At 41.5% G+C, this 21454-nt stretch overlaps 1 protein-coding gene across 3 annotated transcripts in view; it reads left to right on the plus strand.

Moving 5' to 3' along the window:
* Positions 1-21454, plus strand: part of megf8 (multiple EGF-like-domains 8) — a 122690-nt gene that overhangs the window by 26189 nt on the left and 75047 nt on the right. For all 3 annotated transcript variants that reach the window (XM_034173997.1, XM_034173998.1, XM_034173999.1), the window contains exons 13-26: positions 888-1035; positions 2379-2542; positions 2847-3035; positions 3348-3545; positions 3868-4113; positions 4231-4349; positions 4566-4697; positions 4905-5018; positions 6450-6533; positions 16629-16868; positions 17505-17689; positions 19618-19831; positions 19946-20186; positions 20292-20424. In XM_034173997.1, coding sequence (XP_034029888.1) covers positions 888-1035; positions 2379-2542; positions 2847-3035; positions 3348-3545; positions 3868-4113; positions 4231-4349; positions 4566-4697; positions 4905-5018; positions 6450-6533; positions 16629-16868; positions 17505-17689; positions 19618-19831; positions 19946-20186; positions 20292-20424 — 2407 coding nt within the window. The remainder of the gene's footprint in view (positions 1-887; positions 1036-2378; positions 2543-2846; positions 3036-3347; positions 3546-3867; positions 4114-4230; positions 4350-4565; positions 4698-4904; positions 5019-6449; positions 6534-16628; positions 16869-17504; positions 17690-19617; positions 19832-19945; positions 20187-20291; positions 20425-21454) is intronic.

A 21454-nucleotide genomic window follows, 5' to 3' on the forward strand; every position in this document is an offset into this window, starting at 1 on the left:
GACCCCCTGCAAATTTTCCTCGGATTTCACAATTTTCATTTCACAGCCCTGCATAGGAGAAGGGCCTTAGTCAGGGGGGAGACTAAGAACCCAATGGTCACTCTGTCAGACCTCCAGCATTCTTCTGTGGAGAGAGGAGAACCTTCCAGAAGAACAACCATCTCTGCAGCAATCCATCAATCAGGCCTGTATGGTAGAGTGGCCAGACAGAGGCCACTCCTTAGTAAAAGGCACATGGCAGCCCACCTGGAGTTTGCCAAAAGGCACCTGAAGGACTCTCGCACCATAAGAAACAAAAATAAACCTTGAGCTCTTTGGCTTGAATACCAGGCATCATGCTTGGAGGAAACCGGGAGCCATCCCTACAGTGACACTGAAGCATGGTGGTGGCAGCATCATGCTGTGGGGATGTTTTTCAGCAGCAGGAACTGGGAGCACAAGGGTGCTGGAGCATATTGCAATGGTCAGCAGATGACGTGGGGTACACACTCAACAGGCCTCCAGTTCAATCCAGAACTGATGCATATCGACATATAAATACGTTCTTACACTCACTCACGCTGAGATCAATTAGAGTCCCCAATTCACCTAATCTGCATGTCTTTTGGCCTGTGCTGTCAGTAATGACTCCCCTCCCCCTATGTTCTGCTGATAAACTCTTTCTTACAGATGCAACTGGCCATAAAGTGAATTTCACAAGATGATATATAACATTCATGTAAATGGTTAACCTGTGGTTCTGTTGAGGATGTATACTGCCTGTAACCCAGATACCGCTGGGATAGGCTCCAGCCACCCTGCGCCCACATACACACAGGAATTTTCAACACGGTGTGTTTATAGGTACTACTATTGTTTTTAATAACCCTGGTTTTTCTTGTTCACAGTGTGGTAGCACTGGATGCTTAGGTCTTGCACGCTTCCTATCCGACTGTCAGTCCTGCCTAGTTTTCAGCGGCACCCCAGCATCGCTAGCCCGTGCCCCCGGTGAATTTGGTTGGTGTGTTCAGAATGAGTCCTGCCTCCCAGTGTCAGGTGAGAGCCATGGAGGGAGGAGGAACAACAGAGAAGGGATCTTTCTAAAAATGAATCTGGAGAGGGTTAACATTGGAGGGACAATACTCATTTTGGACATGTTTTGCTGTTTGGAGGGGGAATAGATTGACTGCACCTACATGACAGTGGCACTCATTCAGACTCTGACTTGGTGTTCTGTTTTGTCATTCTGTACATTCCTGGTTGTAGTGAAGTCATAGTTTTACTTTTTTGAATCTGTTTCAAAATCAGTCACCAGGCATGAAATTTTCTGACTTCTGGAGGAATAGTGTTTTTTTTTGTTTGTTTTTTGTTTTTTTTTTCATCTCGAAGGGTAATTTTTGACAAAAATACATATTGGTGGAAAAATTTTAAGGGGAGGGAGAGTGTGGGGAGTAGATCTTAGTATTCGCCGTCAGTGGTCGCACACTCTGTATTCGGGGGGAACGTATACAACCAATGAATTAGCATGTTCACAGTAGAGTTAAGCTGGCCTATTCTGTTAATTAAGCCCTGCTGTCAGTTGAGCCTAGATGCTAAGCACAGTTAGCAACAGTTATGTTAGATGCACCCATTGAGCTGGAGTCGCATCAAATTTGACAGAGAGTGTGGGAATCATGTGATTGACAAAGGGAATATTTTTGCAACCGTATTTTATGGCATCAGTTTGTTTGACTGCTAAACTGGACTGCCGTAAAATGGTTGCGACTGAACCTCACGGTAACTGCAGCATGGTTGTAATAACATGTTCTTTGTAAACATCGCTTTGTTTTTACTATTTACTTAACAGGAAAATGAAAATATGAGAACTGATTGACAAAAAAATCATGAATCATTTTAAGTGAATACAAGATAATGAATGAAATTAATCAATTGAATGTTGAGTTATAAAGTTATGCCTGGAATCCAAGCGACACTGCGTAGCTGAGACTGAATTTACCATATAAATATGCAGTCTGTTATGTGTACTTCACTCTCAGACAGGGTGCGATTTGAAGTGAAACCATGTTTTCATTCAAAAAAAAAAAAGTTGCCATCAGAAAGAAATTGAGTGTTCATGATTTTTATGTCTCTTCTTATCACTGTTTTAAGTGTTCTTTATATGAATAGTCAACCTAATTTACCTTCAGGCAGGCTACAGTTTAGACCAGTGGTGTCCAAAGTATTCCAGGAAGGGCTAAGAGGGTGCAGGTGTGAGAGAGAGAGATTCAGTCTTTGTCTTGTTGAGTGACTCTCATTTAATGTATATTGTTATATGTGATAGAATCTGTTCCTCAATGTGTCATGTTTGTAAATGGCAAGCGCTTTATTTAAAAGGTGTTGTCTCCTTGTTGATCTTGTAGAGCAAAGTACATGCCGCGTGGGCCAGATATCCAGGGCTTATGGTTGGTGGGGGGAGCGTACTCGTTTCCTCACCTCCCTTGACTCCTGTCGCACAGAGAGCTATGTTCCAGGAATGCACCTGCTTACCTTCCATCACCCTCGCAATGACTCCCAACCTGACAAGGTAAGTGATACCTGTACAGTTCCATCCTCTGTGCTTATTTGCATCAATCTGCCATTTCTCAAATGTTGTTTTGATACTCTGACGCTGTAGGCTTGATAATGTAGTATTTTTTTTCTTTTTCCTCTTGAGTTCCACACTTCTTTTCATCTTTCATATATTTGTTTTGTTTTACTTTTAGAAAAGATTGCCTTTTCTTGTTGTTTTGTCAAAATGGCAGAGCAGTCAGTAGACAAGCGGGCTCCTGTTGATGTGTTTGTGTTCCAACCATCCTGTTATCTTTCTCATTCTTCACCCCCTTCACTAGGTGTCCATCCTCCGCAGCACCACTATTAGCCTTAGCCCCACCACAGAAATGGACATAGCACTGCAATTCAGGGGTTTCATCCACCCATTGTGGGGCGCCTCTCCCTCTGAGACAGTCTTCATGTGGGCTCGCATCCAGAGATTCCACTTTGAAGCACGGATGGCATCAGGACCAAATTCCAGCCAACTGGTGAGAGAAAGAGAATGTGACCACCAGAAACGCGTGTGTAAAGTGTGTCGTGTAGATAGTGTAAGTTGAGAGAGGGGATAAAAGTGACTCTGAATTGGTACACATGCTCTTAACACTGTGTGTATGATGCTGAAAGAATCTGGATTGGATCTGGATGTTCGAAGGTGATAACTCAAAAAACACCCATATTGACTTGGATTATCATATCTGGATCAGTGTAGGGGTATTCCTAAAAAATCCTGCCACCTGTGTGCTGCCACTGTTATTTGAATGTTGTTAGTTTTCTTTTGTTCTTGTGACTCGGCTGACCAGGAGGTGGTGGGTCGCTGGGATGCACAACAGGAAAAGGAGCTGAAGTTGCTGGCTCGCCCTGATGGCAGTAAACTGTTTCCCAACCTGACCAGAGGCAATCATTACCTGATTCAGGCCAAGGGATATCTCAACAACTCTGGCTCTGGTCAGAGCAGTGAGATGGCGCTGATCTGGAACAGGACGCTGCCAGGAGGGAGTGTGAGTACTGGCACAGTTGTGCTACTTTCTAAACAAGTAGTTAATTCAACAGAATTAGGGTTAGGATACACTTACTTTTGTCTGTTTTTGTTTGTTTTTGTTGTGTTTTTTAAGAACAAAACCACTGTCACTAAAGAAAAATGCATATATTTAATGAGGATTTTCAACTGTGTGAAATTTTATGAACTACAAACTCATGGAGTGAACATTTAACTTTAATTTCACAAAAGCACATTTGTGTATTTGTGTTTGCTATCTTTTGTCCATTATAGGCTTCCTTCTTTCCTTTCTGTATTCTCTTGTCATTATTTTGCTCTCCCAGGAGATCTCTTTCCTCTTTTTGGAGCCCTACCGTTCTGGTTCATGCTCAGGGTACATATCCTGCTTGGCTTGTTTGTCTGACCAGTCTTGTGGCTGGTGTCCCTCATTGTCCCGCTGCCTGTTGCGTGCTAACCCCAGTCTAGAGCGCTGCCCTGAAGGGCACGGATCAGGTCACCGCCATCTGCTGTTGGTCCCGCAGCACTGTACCTTATGTGAAGAGTATAGGGACTGCTCCGCTTGCACTCAGGTCCGTAACAAAAAGCAACTCAAAGAAATCATTACACTGATTTATGTCACTAGTATTAACGTAGCTTTAATACGGAGCTATGTGGGTGACTTTTCTAAAACTGTTTTTGGCCTGTAGGATCCTTATTGCGAGTGGCTGATGAACTCCAGCAAAAAAGGTGACTACCAGTGCAGTCGCAGAGGAAGACTGGATGGATCCATACGTGACCCAAGGGCATGTCCGAAAGTCTGCAGCCAGTGGGTTGAAATTTGTGTGTGTGTGTGTGTGTGTGTGTGTGTGTGTGTGTGTGTGTGTGTGTGTGTGTGTGTGTGTGTGTGTGTGTGTGTGTGTGTGTGTGTGTGTGTGTGTGTGTGTGTGTGTGTGTATAAAATGAAACTCTGTTTCTTAATCTTGGACTAACAAGATAATCGTCGACTCTCATTCTTGTCTTCGCTTCACTTTGTCTTTCAAAGGAGGAAGACTTGTGGTGATTGCCTGTCCAACTCCAGCCAGTGTGCATGGTGTGAATCTGCACAGGCCTGCTTCTATTTTGCTGCCTATTTGACAAAATACCCATATGGTGAATGCCGGGACTGGTATGACAGGTAATCACAATTTAAGGAAATTTACATTTTGTTTTCAACTGCTCACATTTTGCTCTCATGACTTCAATTCCTGTTTTGGGTGATTTATGTCATCACAAACTGTACAAGAAGAAGACAAAGTCCAGGCTGATATCTGTTTTGATTGTAATTCAACCATTGTACCTTGCCTGATTTTCATAATGTGATATTGTTTCTCTTATTTATCAGTGTCCATTCAGTTCCTCAGTGTAAGCAATGTACAGCTTTAAGCACTTGTACTGACTGCCTGCGAACATTCCAGTGTGGCTGGTGTGGCGACTACAACAATCCCACCATTGGAAAGTAAGATGTGTGTGTGTGTGTGTGTGAGAGAGAGAGTCACAAAAGTCTGTTTCGTAATCCTTGACTAATTTCGCTAAGATAGTAGCAGTAGATAACTGTCTTGGGGCTCAGTGACACCAAGAAAAACAGTGGTTGGAGATAGCACTGTGACCCAAATTATCGCAACCATGTGCAGTCACCTTGCTATCATGTTGCAACTAGGAATCCTTGAAATGGGCATGTCAAAGACAGCAACCAGGTTGACCAGTTAGACAGTGATAAAATGGTCATAAGACAACATTCAATGGTCATAAAATTGCAGCTTATCGCATTTTATCGATATCGATACCATTATCGATTTCGCTTATCAATCCGATTCCTTATTGATTACCTTATCGATACCTCCTGTAAATTTTCTGTGTGGTAAAAGTAGGCTTTACAGGTTTTCAATGTCAGCAACATTTTATTGAGTCTTGAAGTAAATCAATATGAAATTGTTCACTGGATCCTTGATCTCTGGACATAAACTCTACATGGTGGATCCTTGATCTCTCGACATAGAAAAAAATCTGTAGTTTTTGTCAAAACCATTTCCTTTCAGACATTAGCAGCATGGATGTCACTCCGTACGCCTGAGCTCAGCTGGCTGCTGGAGTCTGCAGGTCTGAAGCCATACAGTCTTGGGCTGCTGCACGTCAGCGCAGGACATCTCATTTTGGGAGTGAAAAAAAACATTTTGATTGATTGCAGTTTGTTTGCATTACAACTTTTGGAAAGAGGTGTCATTTGATTTAAACGGCGATTCGCTTTGAAGTTGTTAATTCCGAGTGGACTCTATCTTTCTAACTTGACTCGGTGGAGCAGCGTTTGGAGCAACAGAATGAAGGACGAGTCTTGTTTCGTTCCCGCAACAAGACAAGAGTCCCAGTTAGTCACTTCAATCCGCACAAAAGTGAATCGTGATTGACATATTTTAATGGCTTTGAGAGGGGATAAGAAGCGGAGTTGCCGCTTCTGCAGAGTGGTGAAGCAAAGATCCAACGAAGCAGCAGATCCAAGCACTGCTTCATTGGTTCAAAGTTCAAAGCAAATGACTCGTCAAGTACTAAATTAGTTGTAGACCGTTTCAATAGTCGATGTAGTCATGACTAGTCAACTAGTCATGGCAGCCCTACCAGGCAACCACCATGTTTTCCTCATCGCAGGGAGGTTGCCATCTTATTTTTACTCTCTCTGGGGCCTTAGTGGGAGGGGAATCCTTTCATTTTAAGAAGGATTTCTCTTTTTTTGTTTCTGTCTGTCACTCACCTTTCTACTGGGCAAATATTTTTAGCACAAGAAAACATGTATTGATTTGTTGTGGGAAATCCAGTTGTTGTGATTTCTTGTTTTCAGCTCATTCCAGAAATCTAGATTGTAATTATAGTTTTGGTTTTCCTCCCATTTTCTTAGATGTCTGAGGGGAGACTGGGCAGGAATGGATGATCCTTCTGTGTATAACTGCAGTGTTGCTGTGGCTGAAGCCCGGGCTGCAAAGTAAGATCTACTATTACCTCACTGTCATACACGATTAACGTCTTGGCATTTTTGTCAGAATCAAGTTGCAGCAATATAAATACACGACAACTTCATGTAAACAAAGGGCTTAGTTTTCAGGCTGCAAAGAAAAAGAACGAGGAACCAATCTTTTGAAAAACTCTAAAGGGCCTTTCGCACCAGACACGTCGGAAGCGTCAGAGGCGTCACGAATCAGTCTAAAAAGCATTATTTTCAATGAGACGCGTTGCTTTTTAGAGGCGTCAAAAGCCGAGCTAAAGCGATGCTTCTGACGGGTGCGCATTGCCACTTCTCGGCAGGCTGATGCGGTCAAAGTTCAGCCCAGTCAAACTTTCGTGATGTAGCTTCGCGCTGTCCAATAAGAATGACGCGTCGGGCCAAAACACGGAAGACTAGTGGCAGAACCACTGATCTCTACAAAACAGATCAATGCAGAAACCACTGATCTCTACAAAACAGAAACGTGTCACAGGACTGCTCATTTATAGAGCAATTTTCTGAAGAAAAATCTTTGCAAATGTTTTTTTAACCTCAAAATTTCTGATTACTGTTTAAAAAAAGTTTAGAACACTTGTAATTAAAATAGCTTAAATAACTAAATAAAAGGTTCTTTAGAAACCTTTCTTCATCTGTAAATTAAAACCACCTGTAACCTTGGAGATTTATTCTTAGACAAATAAAATAACATGGAAATTTGTATTTTTTATTATTTTTTTAAGTCTGGTAGATTATTCATATCTCATTTCAACCAGAAAAACACACTGTAAATAAATACAAATGTTTTTTATAAATGCAACAGGAGATAATTGAAGAATGACTGTAGTGTGATTGTAAAGTAAGATTTCTGTGACATAAACCTCATGAATTTTTTTTTTATTTTTTTATTTTTTTTAGTTATTTCAACTTGTAATTTCATCAAAATTTGTGATTGCCTTTAATATTGTGATCAGGACAGAATAATTTCTAAAATATGAATTTGACTAGTGATTGTGAATGTTTTAAAATTGTGCACAATAAGGGGAGAGCTTCTACCTGTGCAAATGTCTTTGATTTTGTGGACATTTTTAATGATCCATTCATTTATTGTTAAAATATAAAATGAAACAGCTTTTTTAAAAAAATAATAAAATAGTTGCTGTTTAAAGAGACTTTTATTTAGAAGCACGTGATGTTATGCTGGATTCTCAGGACCAGATGCAGGTCTCTTCTGCAGCTTTGACCTCTGGTGGTGTTGTTGAAGACACTTTTCTCCTATTTTGAAGAGCAGAGATGTTTTCTTCCGAATGGAATGCATGGAAGTCATCAATGGAAGTTTTTGAAGCGCATCTGTATTTAGGTTGTCTGCACAGCAAATGTTCCTGATTGGGACACATAAAAAATAAAAACTTATAGCTCGATCATTAAACCTTCACAGCAGTGCAGTAAATGTCACGTTTTATTTTTATATTATTCTCACCTCGATAAAGCTGCAGAACTAAACTCCGTTGGGAAAACTGGGACTTCGCATATATCCAAAAAGTGGGAGATTTCAGACTGAGTGGGTTTGCTCCATCACCCCGGCTGCCTGCCTCGCTCTGCCCAGGGATGATGCGTAAACGCCGGCTTCTCCATGCTGGTCGGCCTGCTGTCGTGGTTTGATCGATATCCCACCAAGTCGTCAGTCCTCCCTCGGTCGGCATCACTCCGAAAAATAGCTGAAAAAAGCTCCTCCCAGCAGGGTGATGGGAGAATCGTTCTACTGCTGTTGTTTTTTTAAAGCATTTTTGTGGTTCAGGCTATGCAAATTCAAGATGGCGATTGCTGAAAAAAAGCTCCTCCCAGCAGGGTGATGGGAGAATCGTTCTACTGCTGTTTTTTAAAGCGTTTTTGTGGTTCAGGTGACGCAAATTCAAGATGGCGATCGCTGAACTTCTTTCAGGTTGTGGAAACGGCAAGAGTCTGACGTCACGACGTGTTGGGAGACGTTGACGCATTGGGCTGATGCTTGCGGTGTGAAAGGCCCTTAAGAATGGAACAGAACTGTATGTCTGGCACACCATTGCATACCATAGTAATTGCTATTCATATTTAGACAAAATATTATACAAATAATAGATATTAAATAATGAATATTTTATAACTTCTATAGTTTTGTGTGCATTTTACTGGTCTTTGAATTGCTTTTGAGCTGGAAACCATCAACTGTATCTGGCAACACAAAGGATGATCATGCTTGAGCAGAACATGGACATGTTTGTGAGAAATTAATTTTAAAAAAGATTAAGCTTGCATGATGCATGTCACTTTTAATGATTCCATTGTAAAGTTGAAAGGTGACTTTATTGATGTTGTTTTGTTAAATAAGAAGTTGTAGTTTTGTTTAAATGACAGTGGAATTTGGAAGCAAAAGATGTGTAGCTACTGGTGTGTCGGGGGGTGCTCAAAAATATTTTTATCTACACAAGAGGAACTCTGCAGAAAAAGTATGGGAACCACTGATATAATCAATGACGTCAACCCTTCATTGAAGCCCTACTTACAGTAGTGTTCAGAATAATAGTAGTGCTATGTGACTAAAAAGATTAATCCAGGTTTTGAGTATATTTATTATTGTTACATGGGAAACAAGGTACCAGTAGATTATCACAAATCCAACAAGACCAAGCATTCATGATATGCACACTCTTAAGGCTATGAAATTGGGATATTACTAAAAAAAAGTAGAAAAGGGGGTGTTCACAATAATAGTAGTGTGGCATTCAGTCAGTGAGTTTGTCAATTTTGTGGAACAAACAGGTGTGAATCAGGTGTCCCCTATTTAAGGATGAAGCCAGCACCTGTTGAACATGCTTTTCTCTTTGAAAGCCTGAGAAAAATGGAACGTTCAAGACATTGTTCAGAAGAACAGCGTAATTTGATTAAAAAGTTGATTGGAGAGGGGAAAACGTATACGCAGGTGCAAAAAAATTATAAGCTGTTCATCTACTCCAGTGCTTTAAAATGGACAATAGAAGAATAACCAGAATGGTAAAGGCTCACCCGTTGATCAAAGACAGTCTGGAGTTACCTGTAAGTGCTGTGACAGTTAGAAGACACCTATGTGAAGCTAATTTATTTGCAAGAATCCCCCGCAAAGTCCCTCTGTTAAATAAAAGACGTGCAGAAGAGGTTACAATTTGCCAAAGAACACATCAACTGACCTAAAGAGAAATGGAGGAATATTTTGTGGACTGATGAGAGTAAAATTGTTCTTTTTGGGTCCAAGGGCCGCAGACAGTTTGTGAGACGACCCCCAAACTCTGAATTCAAGCCACAGTGAAGACAGTGAAGCATAGTGGTGCAAGTATCATGATATGGGCATGTTTCTCCTACTGTGGTGTTGGGCCTATATATCGCATACCAGGTATCATGGATCAGTTTGGATATGTCAAAATACTTGAAGAGGTCATGTTGCCTTATGCTGAAGAGGACATGCCCTTGAAATGGGTGTTTCAACAAGACAATGACCCCAAGCACACTAGTAAACGAGCAAAATCTTGGTTCCAAACCAACAAAATTAATGCCTCACAGATGTCAAGAAATCATGAAAAACAGTGGTTATACAACTAAATACTAGTTTAGTGATTCACAGGATTGCTAAAAAAGCAGTTTAAACATAATAGTTTTGAGTTTGTAGCGTCAACAGCAGATGCTACTATTATTGTGAACACCCCCTTTTCTACTTTTTTTTTTAATAATAGCCCAATTTCATAGCCTTAAGAGTGTGCATATCATGAATGCTTGGTCTTGTTGGATTTGTGAGAATCTGAATCTACTGGTACCTTGTTTCCCATGTAACAATAAGAAATATACCCAAAACCTGGATTAATCTTTTAAGTCACATACTGTAGCATTACTATTATTCTGAACACTAGTGTATGTTTTCATATTGCATTCATACAGGTGGAAATCTGTGGTCTGCATTGGCTCAGGCTGAGGTCACATATTATGTCAAGTTTTGAAGATGTCTGTCCACTAGGCATGTGAATCTCATCACTGACAACAATTCAGTACGCACCTCGATACACTACCAGCGCTGCGATACATTACTCTACGATGCGATACAGTTCACCCGTGTTCCCGATTCGATATGATTTGATATGTGTTCGATGGCGGTTCAATTCCTCACAATGCGATATGATACATTTTGGAGCGATACGATTAGGGATGGGTATTGTTAAGATTTTATTGATATTGATTCCACTTATCAATTTCGGTTAACGATTCCCTGATCAGTACCTTTTGTGATTTTTCTGTATGCTAAAAGTAGACTTTACAGGTTTTCTATGTCAACATTTTATTGAGTCTTAAAGTAAATAAATATGAAATTGGTCACTGGATCCTGGATCTCTAGACATAAATAAAATCTGTACATGATGGTTTCTTGATCTCTGGACAGAAATAGAAATAAACAAAATCTCTAGTTGTTATCAAAAGCATTTCCTTTCAGATATTAATGACTCAAATGTAACTCCATAGACTCTGAGCTGAGCTCTTGCAGTCGGTTGCTGCAAGTCAGGATGTAATTCATAAAAAATGGAGGCCGTCTCATTTTGGGGGAAAAACGGTTTTGGTCGGTTGTAGTTTCTTGTTTGTATTATAACGTTGGGAAAGAGGTGTCATTTGATTTAAAATGGTGATTCGCTTTGAAGTTATTAATTCTGACCGAAATCTGAGCGGTCTTTAGAGCTGTGCACTTAGTCCCATAAAACGGGATATTATTACAACCCCAATTCCACTGAAGTTGGGATGTTGTGTAAAATGTAAATAAAACAGAATACAATGATTTGCGAATCCTCTTCAACCTATATTCAATTGAATACACCACAAAGACAAGATATTTAATGTTCATACTGATAAACTTTATTGTTTTTGTGCAAATATTTGCTCATTTTGAAATGGATGCCTGCAACACATTTCAAAAAAGGTGGGACAGTGGTATGTTTACCACTGTGTTACATCACCTTTCCTTCTAACATCACTCAGTAAGCATTTGGGAATTGAGGACACTAATTGTTGAAGCTTTGTAGGTGGAATTCTTTCCCTTTCTTGCTTGATGTATGACTTCAGTTGTTCAACAGTCCGGGGTCTCCATTGTCTTATTTTGTGCTTTATAATGCGCCACACATTTTCAATGGGCGACAGGTTTGGACTGCAGACAGGCCAGTCTAGTATCTGCATTCTTTTACTACGAAGCCACACTGTTGTAGCATGTACAGAATGTGGCTTGGCATTGTCTTGCTGAAATAAGCAGGGACGTTGAAGAAGACGTTGCTTGGACAGCAGCATGTGTTGCTCCAGAACCTGGATGATTTCAGCATTGATGGTGCCATCACAGATCTGTAAGTTGTCCATGCCATGGGCACTAACACACCCCCATACCATCACAGATGCTTGCTTTTGAACTTTGCGCTTGTAACAATCTGGATGGTCTTTTTCCTCTTTTGTCCGGAGGACACGACATCCATGATTTCCAAAAACAATTTGAAAAGTGGACTCATCAGACTACAGCACACTTTTCCACTTTGTGTCTGTCCATTTCAAATGAGTTCATGCCCAGATAAGGCAGCGGCATTTCTGGATGTTGTTGACGTATGGCTTTCGCTTTGCATGGTAGAGTTTTAACTTGTACTTGTAGCTGTAGCGACAAACTGTGTTAACTGACATTGGTTTTCTGAAGTGTTCCTGAGGCCACACGGTAAGATCCTTTACACAATGATGTCAGTTTTTAATGCAGTGCCACCTGAGGGATCAAAGGTCACGGGCATTCAGTGTTGGTTTTCAGTCTTGCCACTTACATGTAGAAAGTTATCCAGATTCTCTGACTCTTCTGATTATATTATGGACTGTAGATGATGGAATCCCTAAATTCCTTGCAATTGAATGTTGAGAAACATTGTTCTTAACCTGTTGGACTATTTTTTTCATGCAGTTGTCACAAAGTGGTGATCCTCACCCCGTCTTTGCTTGTCAGCAACTGAGCCTTTTGGGGATGCTCCTTTTACATCCAATCATGACAGTCACCTGTTTCCAATTAACCTGTTCACCTGTGGAATGTTCCAAATAGGTGTTCTTTGAGCATTCATCAACCTTCCCAGTCTTTTGTTGCCCTGTCACAGCTTTTTTTGAAACGTATTAAAAACAAGCAAATATTTGCACAAAAACAAAAAAGTCTGTCAGTTTGAACATTAAATATCTTGTCTCTATGGTGTATTCAGTTGAATATAGGTTGAAGAGGATTTGCAAATCATTGTATTCTGTTTTTATTTACATTTCACACAACATCCAAACTTCTTTGGAATTAGGGTTGTATTATTATTATTATTATTACTTCCACTACCTGATGGACAACTTCAGTTTATGCACTGGCTGGTGCTCACGCCAGAGAACCATCACGTAAAACTCCGGTGTGGAACGGAGGACGATTAATCATTTCTTTCTTCGTGACTTTAATCCACACAAAGGTGACTCACAATTGACATCTTTAAATGGCTTTGAGAGGGGTTAATGAAGAAATTGCAGACCTGCCGCTTCTGAAAACCAGTGACGCAGAACCAGCAAAGAGCGGGTCAAAGCGCTGTTTCCTTGTTTCAAGCAGACGCACTGAAGTCTGCAATCAACGTAGAGAAATGATAATTTTCCCAATGAACACCCTCAAAAACAATGGCTGCTCCAGTGTGCCAAACTGAAGGACCAATAAGGGAATCGCTAAGCAAAAAGGCTATTGGTGTCGGTGGATCAAATCATTTCTTAACGATACTTTAAAGGTACCAGTATTCGATACCCAACCCTACTTCCAACTGCTTGCTGTGGTTCTCGCAGACCTGCATGTTTGTTGTGGTAGAAATGTGCTTTCTGGCTTTTGTCCGTGGTGCATTCAATGTGCTTCTGAAAAAATGAATGCAAGCAGGCAGCGAGCGATGCATCACTATGTCACCCGTCAATTAAATTGATGCACACTGAATGAATTGATGCACTTGCATCATGCACGTTTGACTCTAGATACCGATTTGTATTGATTAATCTCCACATGCCAACTGTCCACCAGGGGAAAAGTTGGGCATTTTAACATCAGTGAATTTTGCCCTTTAAAGGTGGGGTGGATGATCCAGTTGTCTGAGCATTTCATTCAGACCACGTGATTGGACAGCCTACTTGCCTGTGTATGTACTTTCCTACTTGTGTGCTCTCGGTCTCTGTAATGATGCAGAAACAAGAATTATTTAATTGGCTCACAAAGCGGCTGTCGGAGCTTAATGGTTCCACCTAAGAAATGCACCAAAGTGTTCACTATGACCCAGAGCCCTGTTGTTTTACAGGGTGGATATTTACTAAAGCACAGAGAACTTTAGATTAGTGCATCTGTGTAGAGGGGATATAGTTCGCTTTGTCTGTGAGGATAAACAAGTTATTGACAGCAGTGACATGCGGAGCTCCACATGTACATTAATACAATTATTCATTATGATTTTTGTCCCTCAGAAACTGACAGAGAACAGAACTAATGCAACAGAATGGAGAGAGACAGGAGAAACTCACTGAGTGATAGGTGATTTATATTCATGTTAATCAATCTGAACAAGTCTCACACACTTGTTCTCTAAACATGAGCCAGCTTGCAGAAAGTGTGTCAGCCACTGTCTCCATAATTTATTCATACTAACGCCATCTTCAGTCGCATACGTCCGCTTTGCTATACAATGGGCTGTCTTACACTGACAGACAAACAGTCAGGTCCATTAAGGAATTGGACAGTAACACAGTTTTTGTAGTTTTACTTCTGTACATCATCGCAATGGAGTTGAAATGAAAGTCAAGACAAGATGAGCCTATAGTGCAGTGGTGTCCAAAGCATTCCAGAAAGGGCCGAGAGGGTGTAGGTTTTCTTTGTAGCTGCTGACTCTAGCAGGTGATTTCACTGATTAACATCACTTTGAGCAGATGGGATTAGTTCATCAGTGAAATCACCTGCTGGAGTCAGTGGCTGCAAAGAAAACCTATACCCCCTCTGCCCTTTCTGGAATGCTTTGGACGCCACTGTTATAGTGTCGTCCTGTCCAAGAGGAATTGTAGACACTCATTCGCTTCACGTTAAGGAATCTAGAGATTAGCACCAGCAACAATGGTCCTTTTGAAAATGGCTTCTTCTTGAATTCAAGCTGACATTCTGTATTACAAGACAGGGCTTGACAATAAGGCAATTTATGCACTGGCCCACAGGGCCAGTAGAATCTGAAAGTTACTGGCCCGGATGAAAATATCACTGGCCCATACTTTCACGCCTGTGCCGAACCGGGGGGGTAACTGATAAGAATTTTTTAAATCAACACTCAGACATTAGAATTGGGTTTCCTTAATGTAAAAACACTTGAAAACAAACACAAAATTCTTATACTACATGATAAAAACCTTAAAGTGAGTAAACTTTGAAAAAAATGTCGGTAGGTAACTGATAGGAATTTTTTCAACACTCAGACATTAATACAAAAATAAATTTATTTCTTGATCATTTACAAAATTAATATGTTAAATTTCATAAACCAAGTTCCCTTGCTAATGTTGTCACCGTGGGGTTTCCACAAGGACATACTGATTAGACTTTTAAACTGGCGTATGAAATCATACCACATTGTCTACCAGGACATGGTATATTTATACTTACTTGTTAGCATATTCTGGCATGGCCCTACAAGTTCCACAGAAGACAACCTCACTCTCCTCATCACGCTCCAGCCATGGCCGTCTTTTCTTCCAGGAAGTTTGCCAAGTTTTCCTCACCCTTTTCTTCTCATATTCAGCATCAGCAGCCTTCCTCTTCTGTGCTTGTTTTGAGGGTGATAGCTGTTCTTTCCTTTGCTTTCCTGGTTTCTGCCCAGGGGCAGGAGGTTTCAAGAAATTCATAATATTCACTGCGCTCGATCTTGCTTAAGCGAAAATGACGCGTCAATGTTGAAGCGAAATTTGCGCCACATCAGAAGATGCGCCTGCAGACGAAGTTTGTCTGCACTTCGGCAATGTTCCCAACATTGCGAAGTGGTGCAACATGTCCTGTCTCTGGTAGCAGCCTGTGAGCAGGACGTATGTCTCTTTTGTCCTTTATTTCACAACTATGACAAGAGTTTTTGGAGGAGCAGCAGCCCCACAGCAGCGGGAGCGGAGTTTCTTTTTCTTTTTTTTTTCTTTTTTTTTTAATTGTTTACATGTGCGCGCGTGAACGGGACAGTTGGTCCTCAAGTTGGGTCCTGCAGAGGCAGAAGGACCACTGAAAGCAGCCATCATCCAGACGCAGCTCCTGCAGCAAATAATGATACTGCCTGAATTGGGAACGTCTCATGACGTTAGCCAGCTTTCCACAACAACTCGCTCCGTGTGATCAAGGTCCGTCATGTTAACTTGACTGACAACCGGAGCCGGCGAGCTGAATGGAAGCTCCTCCTATTTGATGACGCACCGGGGCGAATTTTCGCAGCAAAAGCAGAGCGACACACCGGGTGAAGGAGGCGCGTCCGTTGCCACGCGACCCCCGCGAATTTGTAGCATCTGATCGCGCCCGGTGTGAACGCGGCATTAGACTAATAAATCTGCCCAAAGTGATTTTAATTCTTACTGGCCCATACGGACCAGTGAAATATGAACTTCACTGGCCCGTGGTGGCCCGGAACATGTAAAAAAGGCCGCCGGGCCATCGGACCAGTGCTATTGTCGAGCCCAGCAAGAACATACTGATTCATTCCTTTTAACTCCATTGTGGTGATGTACAAAAGCAAACTTGCAAAAATATCATCATCCAGTTCCAGTTGGTACACTATGGTAATTATTCCCTATGTCTTAGGTCTGGACCTTTTTCTGGCCTGGTCAGCACCCTTTTTTGGCCCTATGCTGGTCTGGGGGCCAGGGTTTGGGAAACCTTTGTCTAAAATACCTTCAAATACACAGTACACGGCACAGTCAGATTAGGATATAACTATACTGTATAATGATATGTTTTTTCCACATTTAACTTTTTTTTCTCTGTGATTTTCAAATTCCACCCATTTCCTTATCCTGCTGTTGTAGTCCTGAGCCCCAAACCTCAGCCCCACCTCGACCTATGGAAATGGAAATGGAGCTGGAGCACCTGGATGATGAAGAACAAGATGCCATCTGGTCCTATCCCACCTGCCCCGATGTGGAGGAATGTAGGCTCGGTCTCCACAACTGCCATTCCTTTGCAACATGCATCAACACCCCCACCACCTATGAGTGCCACTGTGAGAGAGGATATACAGGAGATGGCACACAGCACTGCAACCAGACGTATGGGTCTTTAGCTAAAGTATACTCTTCTTTTGAATCAGTCATTCAGTCTAAAGCCCATTTCTTACACAAGCATAGAATTTTTTTGTTCTTTTTGTTGTAAAGACATTTCATATTTCTTTGCAGATATATGTTGGATTACACGTTTTATGTACTCTTCTGGGTTAAGCAACCTTAAAGCTGTCTGACCTAGTCTTTTGGAAGACTCTGCTAAACATTCTTGTACACAACATGAATTACTGCATTCATATTTTAAATCAGTGGAAACAGCTGTAAATGCCGATGTTCTGCATTTTCTTCTTTGCACGCTTGTTCATTGGCAAAAGCAGGGTTGTAAACAACAAAGTAAAAATTGGTTGGCCATTGGCTAATTTAACTGCTCATGACTTTTGCGTTCAGCAAAGTCAGAGATATGTTTGGAAACACATTTCAACAGCCAACCAAGTGCTAACAGACACCTGAATGAGTTAATCAGCTTGTAGGAGAGATGGAAAATGTGTAGGTCAGGTAGGCTTTGAGGACCAGTTTGGGAAACACTGGCATAGACCATCATTCTATCATAGTCCTCATGCAGTCTCGCTTTTGTAAATCCCATCAATTTGATGCTGCATTATCTCTTTTCTTCTTCTTCCACAGATGCTACAATGAGTGTCGTGAAGGTCAGTGTAGTGGCAGCCCAAGGTTTGAGTGCGAGTGTTCTTTGGGCTGGACCTCTGACCCTGCCACTTTAGTTCTAAGTGGTGTTGAGTGCGATGTTGACTGTGGCTGCAACTTCCATTCCACTTGCATTACTGCACCAGGAATCTGTGATGAATGCCAGGGTAAGATCTCATTTAAATTGTTTATTTTTAGTCTGTTATTATTATTAATGCGCCACACTGAGATATGTCTTTTCACAGCAGTAGTTGTTAAGCTTAATGACCTTGTGTCTTTAATTTCCTATTGGAACATTTAGCAGATAGTCATCTATTCTGAAAAATTAAACTGGGCACTGAATGTCCTGGAGGCGTTCCTTTATAAGATGTCATTGGTGCCAGGGTTTCCTGTTTGAATATAATGCACTTCAAAACACCAAACCTGTGCCATATCTTTCAGTGAAGTACCGTATTTTTCGGACTATAAGTCGCACTTTTTTTTTACGTTTTGGCCGGGGGTGCAACCTATACTCCAGAGCAACTTATAAGTAAGGATTAAACAACTCGAAGCCGTGCATTATATGGTTTGAATGCACTTTGCGTCGTGGTGTTTCAGACTCCGCGTCGTGCATTCAAACCGTATAATGCACGGCTTCGAGTTGTTTAATCCGCTTTTACCATGGTCCCACACAGTGCATTCAAACCGTACGTATAATGCACGCTTCAAGTTGTTTAATCCGCTTATACCATGGTCCCACACAGTGAGCTAACACACAAGTATTTATTTAAGTTAACAGAACTTGATAAAAATGTGTGAGTATTTGGGACTATTTTATGTTTTGTCTGATGCGCTTACCGAGTCTGCGGGCTCGAGCCGCAGCAGGCCACTCACACAGCCCCTCCTCTCTGCTGTGTCGCGCTGTGACAAACTCTGGCAAACAGGTCCAGAAACTACGCTCGCTGTTTTGATGCGATGAAACAGCGTGTGAAGCAGATGAACACGGTGCTTGCTGTTATTAGGGCTATTAGGGCTAACAAAACAGCTTCAACCCTTGGATATCAGTGTGAGCAGAGTGTTTAAGTTGACGCTGAGAGCTGCGTGGGAGCACTGGGTGAGCGACGGTGGAGGATTAGCGTCTGCACTTGGAAGGACCTGGCGTCGACACCACGGGGAGGTCATGAGCTGCGCAGGTAGGTGCTGCACGAACATCGGCAGCTGACACCTGGTGTGTACTATGGTCCACAGCAGGTAATGTGTTAGAAAAGAACCGTTCAGCGATGGTGCGGGTTATGGTTCGGCTCGCAATGTTGTCCGCAAAATACAAACATATCCGTAGGTAAAATGCAGCTCACGAGAGGGCGCTCAAGGCTTGTGTGACTGTTCCTGTGACTTCTGACTACCATAGAAAAATAAAAATTTCAACATTACTGATAACAAGACAACGGAGAAGGCCCAAAAAAATGCCACCAAAAAGAAAATCATACTCTGCAGATTACAAGTTACAACTGGTGAAATATGCATCCGATAATGGTAGCAGTCACAATATTATCATCTGAACTATTCATGTTAAGTTAACATACCTGTATGACCATTTTTCTTTATAATAGATAAAGTGGCTGGTGCGACTTATATTCCGGTGCGACTTATCGTCCGGAAAATACGGTAAATGTCCATGATGATATCATAAAAAAAAAAAGACTGCGCCTCAAGTCACCACCTGCAGACCACAGAAATTCTGCTATAAAGACAGCTGCTGTTGTTTGCTTTGCTGGGTGCCTCCACAGTGGAGAAGACACTGATGGTGGACAGGCGCAGTGAGGAAGTTTGACTTCCTGATCCTCCAGCTAACCAGACTCTAGCCACATTTGCGTTGAGACTTTGGCGAGTCCTGCTCAAATTCAGCGTAAATTGGATTATGTCGTTCAGATTTAGAAAGAAACCTATCCAGCTCAGGACAAATTGTTGTCGTTTTTTAAAACTTCTGGTCAAATCCAGATTGCCAGTCCCACTCTGAATGGGGTCTATCTTTGATCTGAATTTAAGAATCATAGTCCCAGTGCTGTCCCTAAGCCGTTCAGGAATCTTTCTTTCAGCTTCTTTGTTTGTCTTTCAGACTGGACAACAGGCCCTCATTGTGAGTACTGTCATCCGGGTAGCTTTGGTTCAGCCATAGCAGGTGGTGGCGGCTGTGTGCCTTGTGAGTGTAATGGCCATGGGGACCCACTCCAAGGCTACTGTCACAACCAGACAGGCCAGTGCTATTGCACACACAACACTAACGGAGCACATTGTGAGTCCTGTCTGCCTGGTTACTATGGAGACCCCAGGTGAGGAGACCTTTAGATTAGGATATGAATATGGTAGAACATTGAACTGGTTTGTTGCTCTTCTTCTGTGTAATTTATCATGATTTCTTCAATTTGACTTTCCTTTTGCATTAGAAACAATGGCACATGTTACCGCCAGTGTCAGGGACGATCTGTTCTGCTCTCTTCCTCCTCATCTTCCAAACTGCCCCTGTCCTCTTCTCTGGGTTGGAGAAGTGGCACAGAGGGGAAAGGAGGTCTGTCTCATTGCCTATGGGTCCTTTCTGTGACGGAGAACCTGGCACCCTGTCTCCCCATACAACTCTGCCCCCCTGTAGCTCTCACTCTGCATCCAGACTCCCATACACACTGTACTGTGAGTACTAAAATAACCTGGTCAAACAAACTAGCACACACACAAAAATGAGTAACAGCAATATTCACACAACCTTTGTTTAATTTTCTGTGGCTGGTTTTGCAGGACTCCTATGTCTATGTGTTTGATGGCCTTCCCCGTTTTCTGAACAATGGTGTGGTACATTTGGATCACAATCTGATTGGAGCATTTTGTGGCACCACAAGGACTCAGCCCATCACTGTGGAAGCCACGTCAGGTAGTTCTTCATTCTTACATCTCACACTGCAAAGATTTGTAGCACAGTTTGCCAGGGGAAATAAGGAATAACCACTTCATCTGTAAGAGGTGATATCATTGCACTCATGGGCTGTGACTGACTGGCAGTGTTAATTTTGTCACCCGTTATTCATTTTGGTTAGGTTTACGGTATTTTCCAGGGTATAAGTTACACCTATTAAAAACGCCTCTTGGAAGAGGGGGAAAAAACATTTATGTCATACCTGAGTATAAGTAGCACCCATTTTCTGTATTATCAGCTCATTCATTTGGAATTTTTATGTATTGTTGTAATGTAGTTTTTATTATTGACATCTATTCTTCTGTTGTTGAAGTTTTTGTTTAGTGATTTGATTCTTGGGAAAGTCCTATATAGATATGTATATTGTAATAGCTAAGTGACCTCTGTGTGCGTGCATGTGTATGGCTTCCTTCATGGACATACTGGGAAGAGCTGACATTTTCTGTTTGGTATGCTTATGTATTTTGGGATAAGGATGAATGCTGCGAAAAGGGAAAGTTGTTAAGACCAATATTTTTGGAGAAATTAGCAATTTTAGCTAACCAGTAAACAGTGGACGTGGTGCTGCAATGCACTGTGGGAGTTCAGGGTTTGGGGGTTTTAAATGTTGTTATTGTGGTTCATGTTAGTTTAACAGGGTTGTAAGTGTTATTGATTTATTGTGTTTTTGTAGTTCAATTGGTTTAGCCAGTTTAGTTAAGTGTCATGTTGCCAGTACCATGAGTGAGAAGTGTTGTGTGTTTGATGTCTTCTGCCACCGTCTCTGTTTGTGCATGTGTAAAAATAAAAGCACCTGCTTATGGCAGAATGCAGAAAAGACAAAAAGCTCTCCGTGCGTGTATGTGTGTGTATAACTTTGATCATGGACAAAGTGTGGAGAACTGACATTTGCCGTTTGTTATGTTTAAGAATTTGCATCAAGTATGAACACTGCAAAAACGGAACGTTGATAGGACTAATATTGTGGAGAAACTATGGATATTAGCTA

Source organism: Thalassophryne amazonica, chromosome 7 (genome assembly GCF_902500255.1).
Source record: "Thalassophryne amazonica chromosome 7, fThaAma1.1, whole genome shotgun sequence".
In the NCBI taxonomy this organism is placed as follows: Eukaryota; Metazoa; Chordata; class Actinopteri; order Batrachoidiformes; family Batrachoididae; genus Thalassophryne; species Thalassophryne amazonica.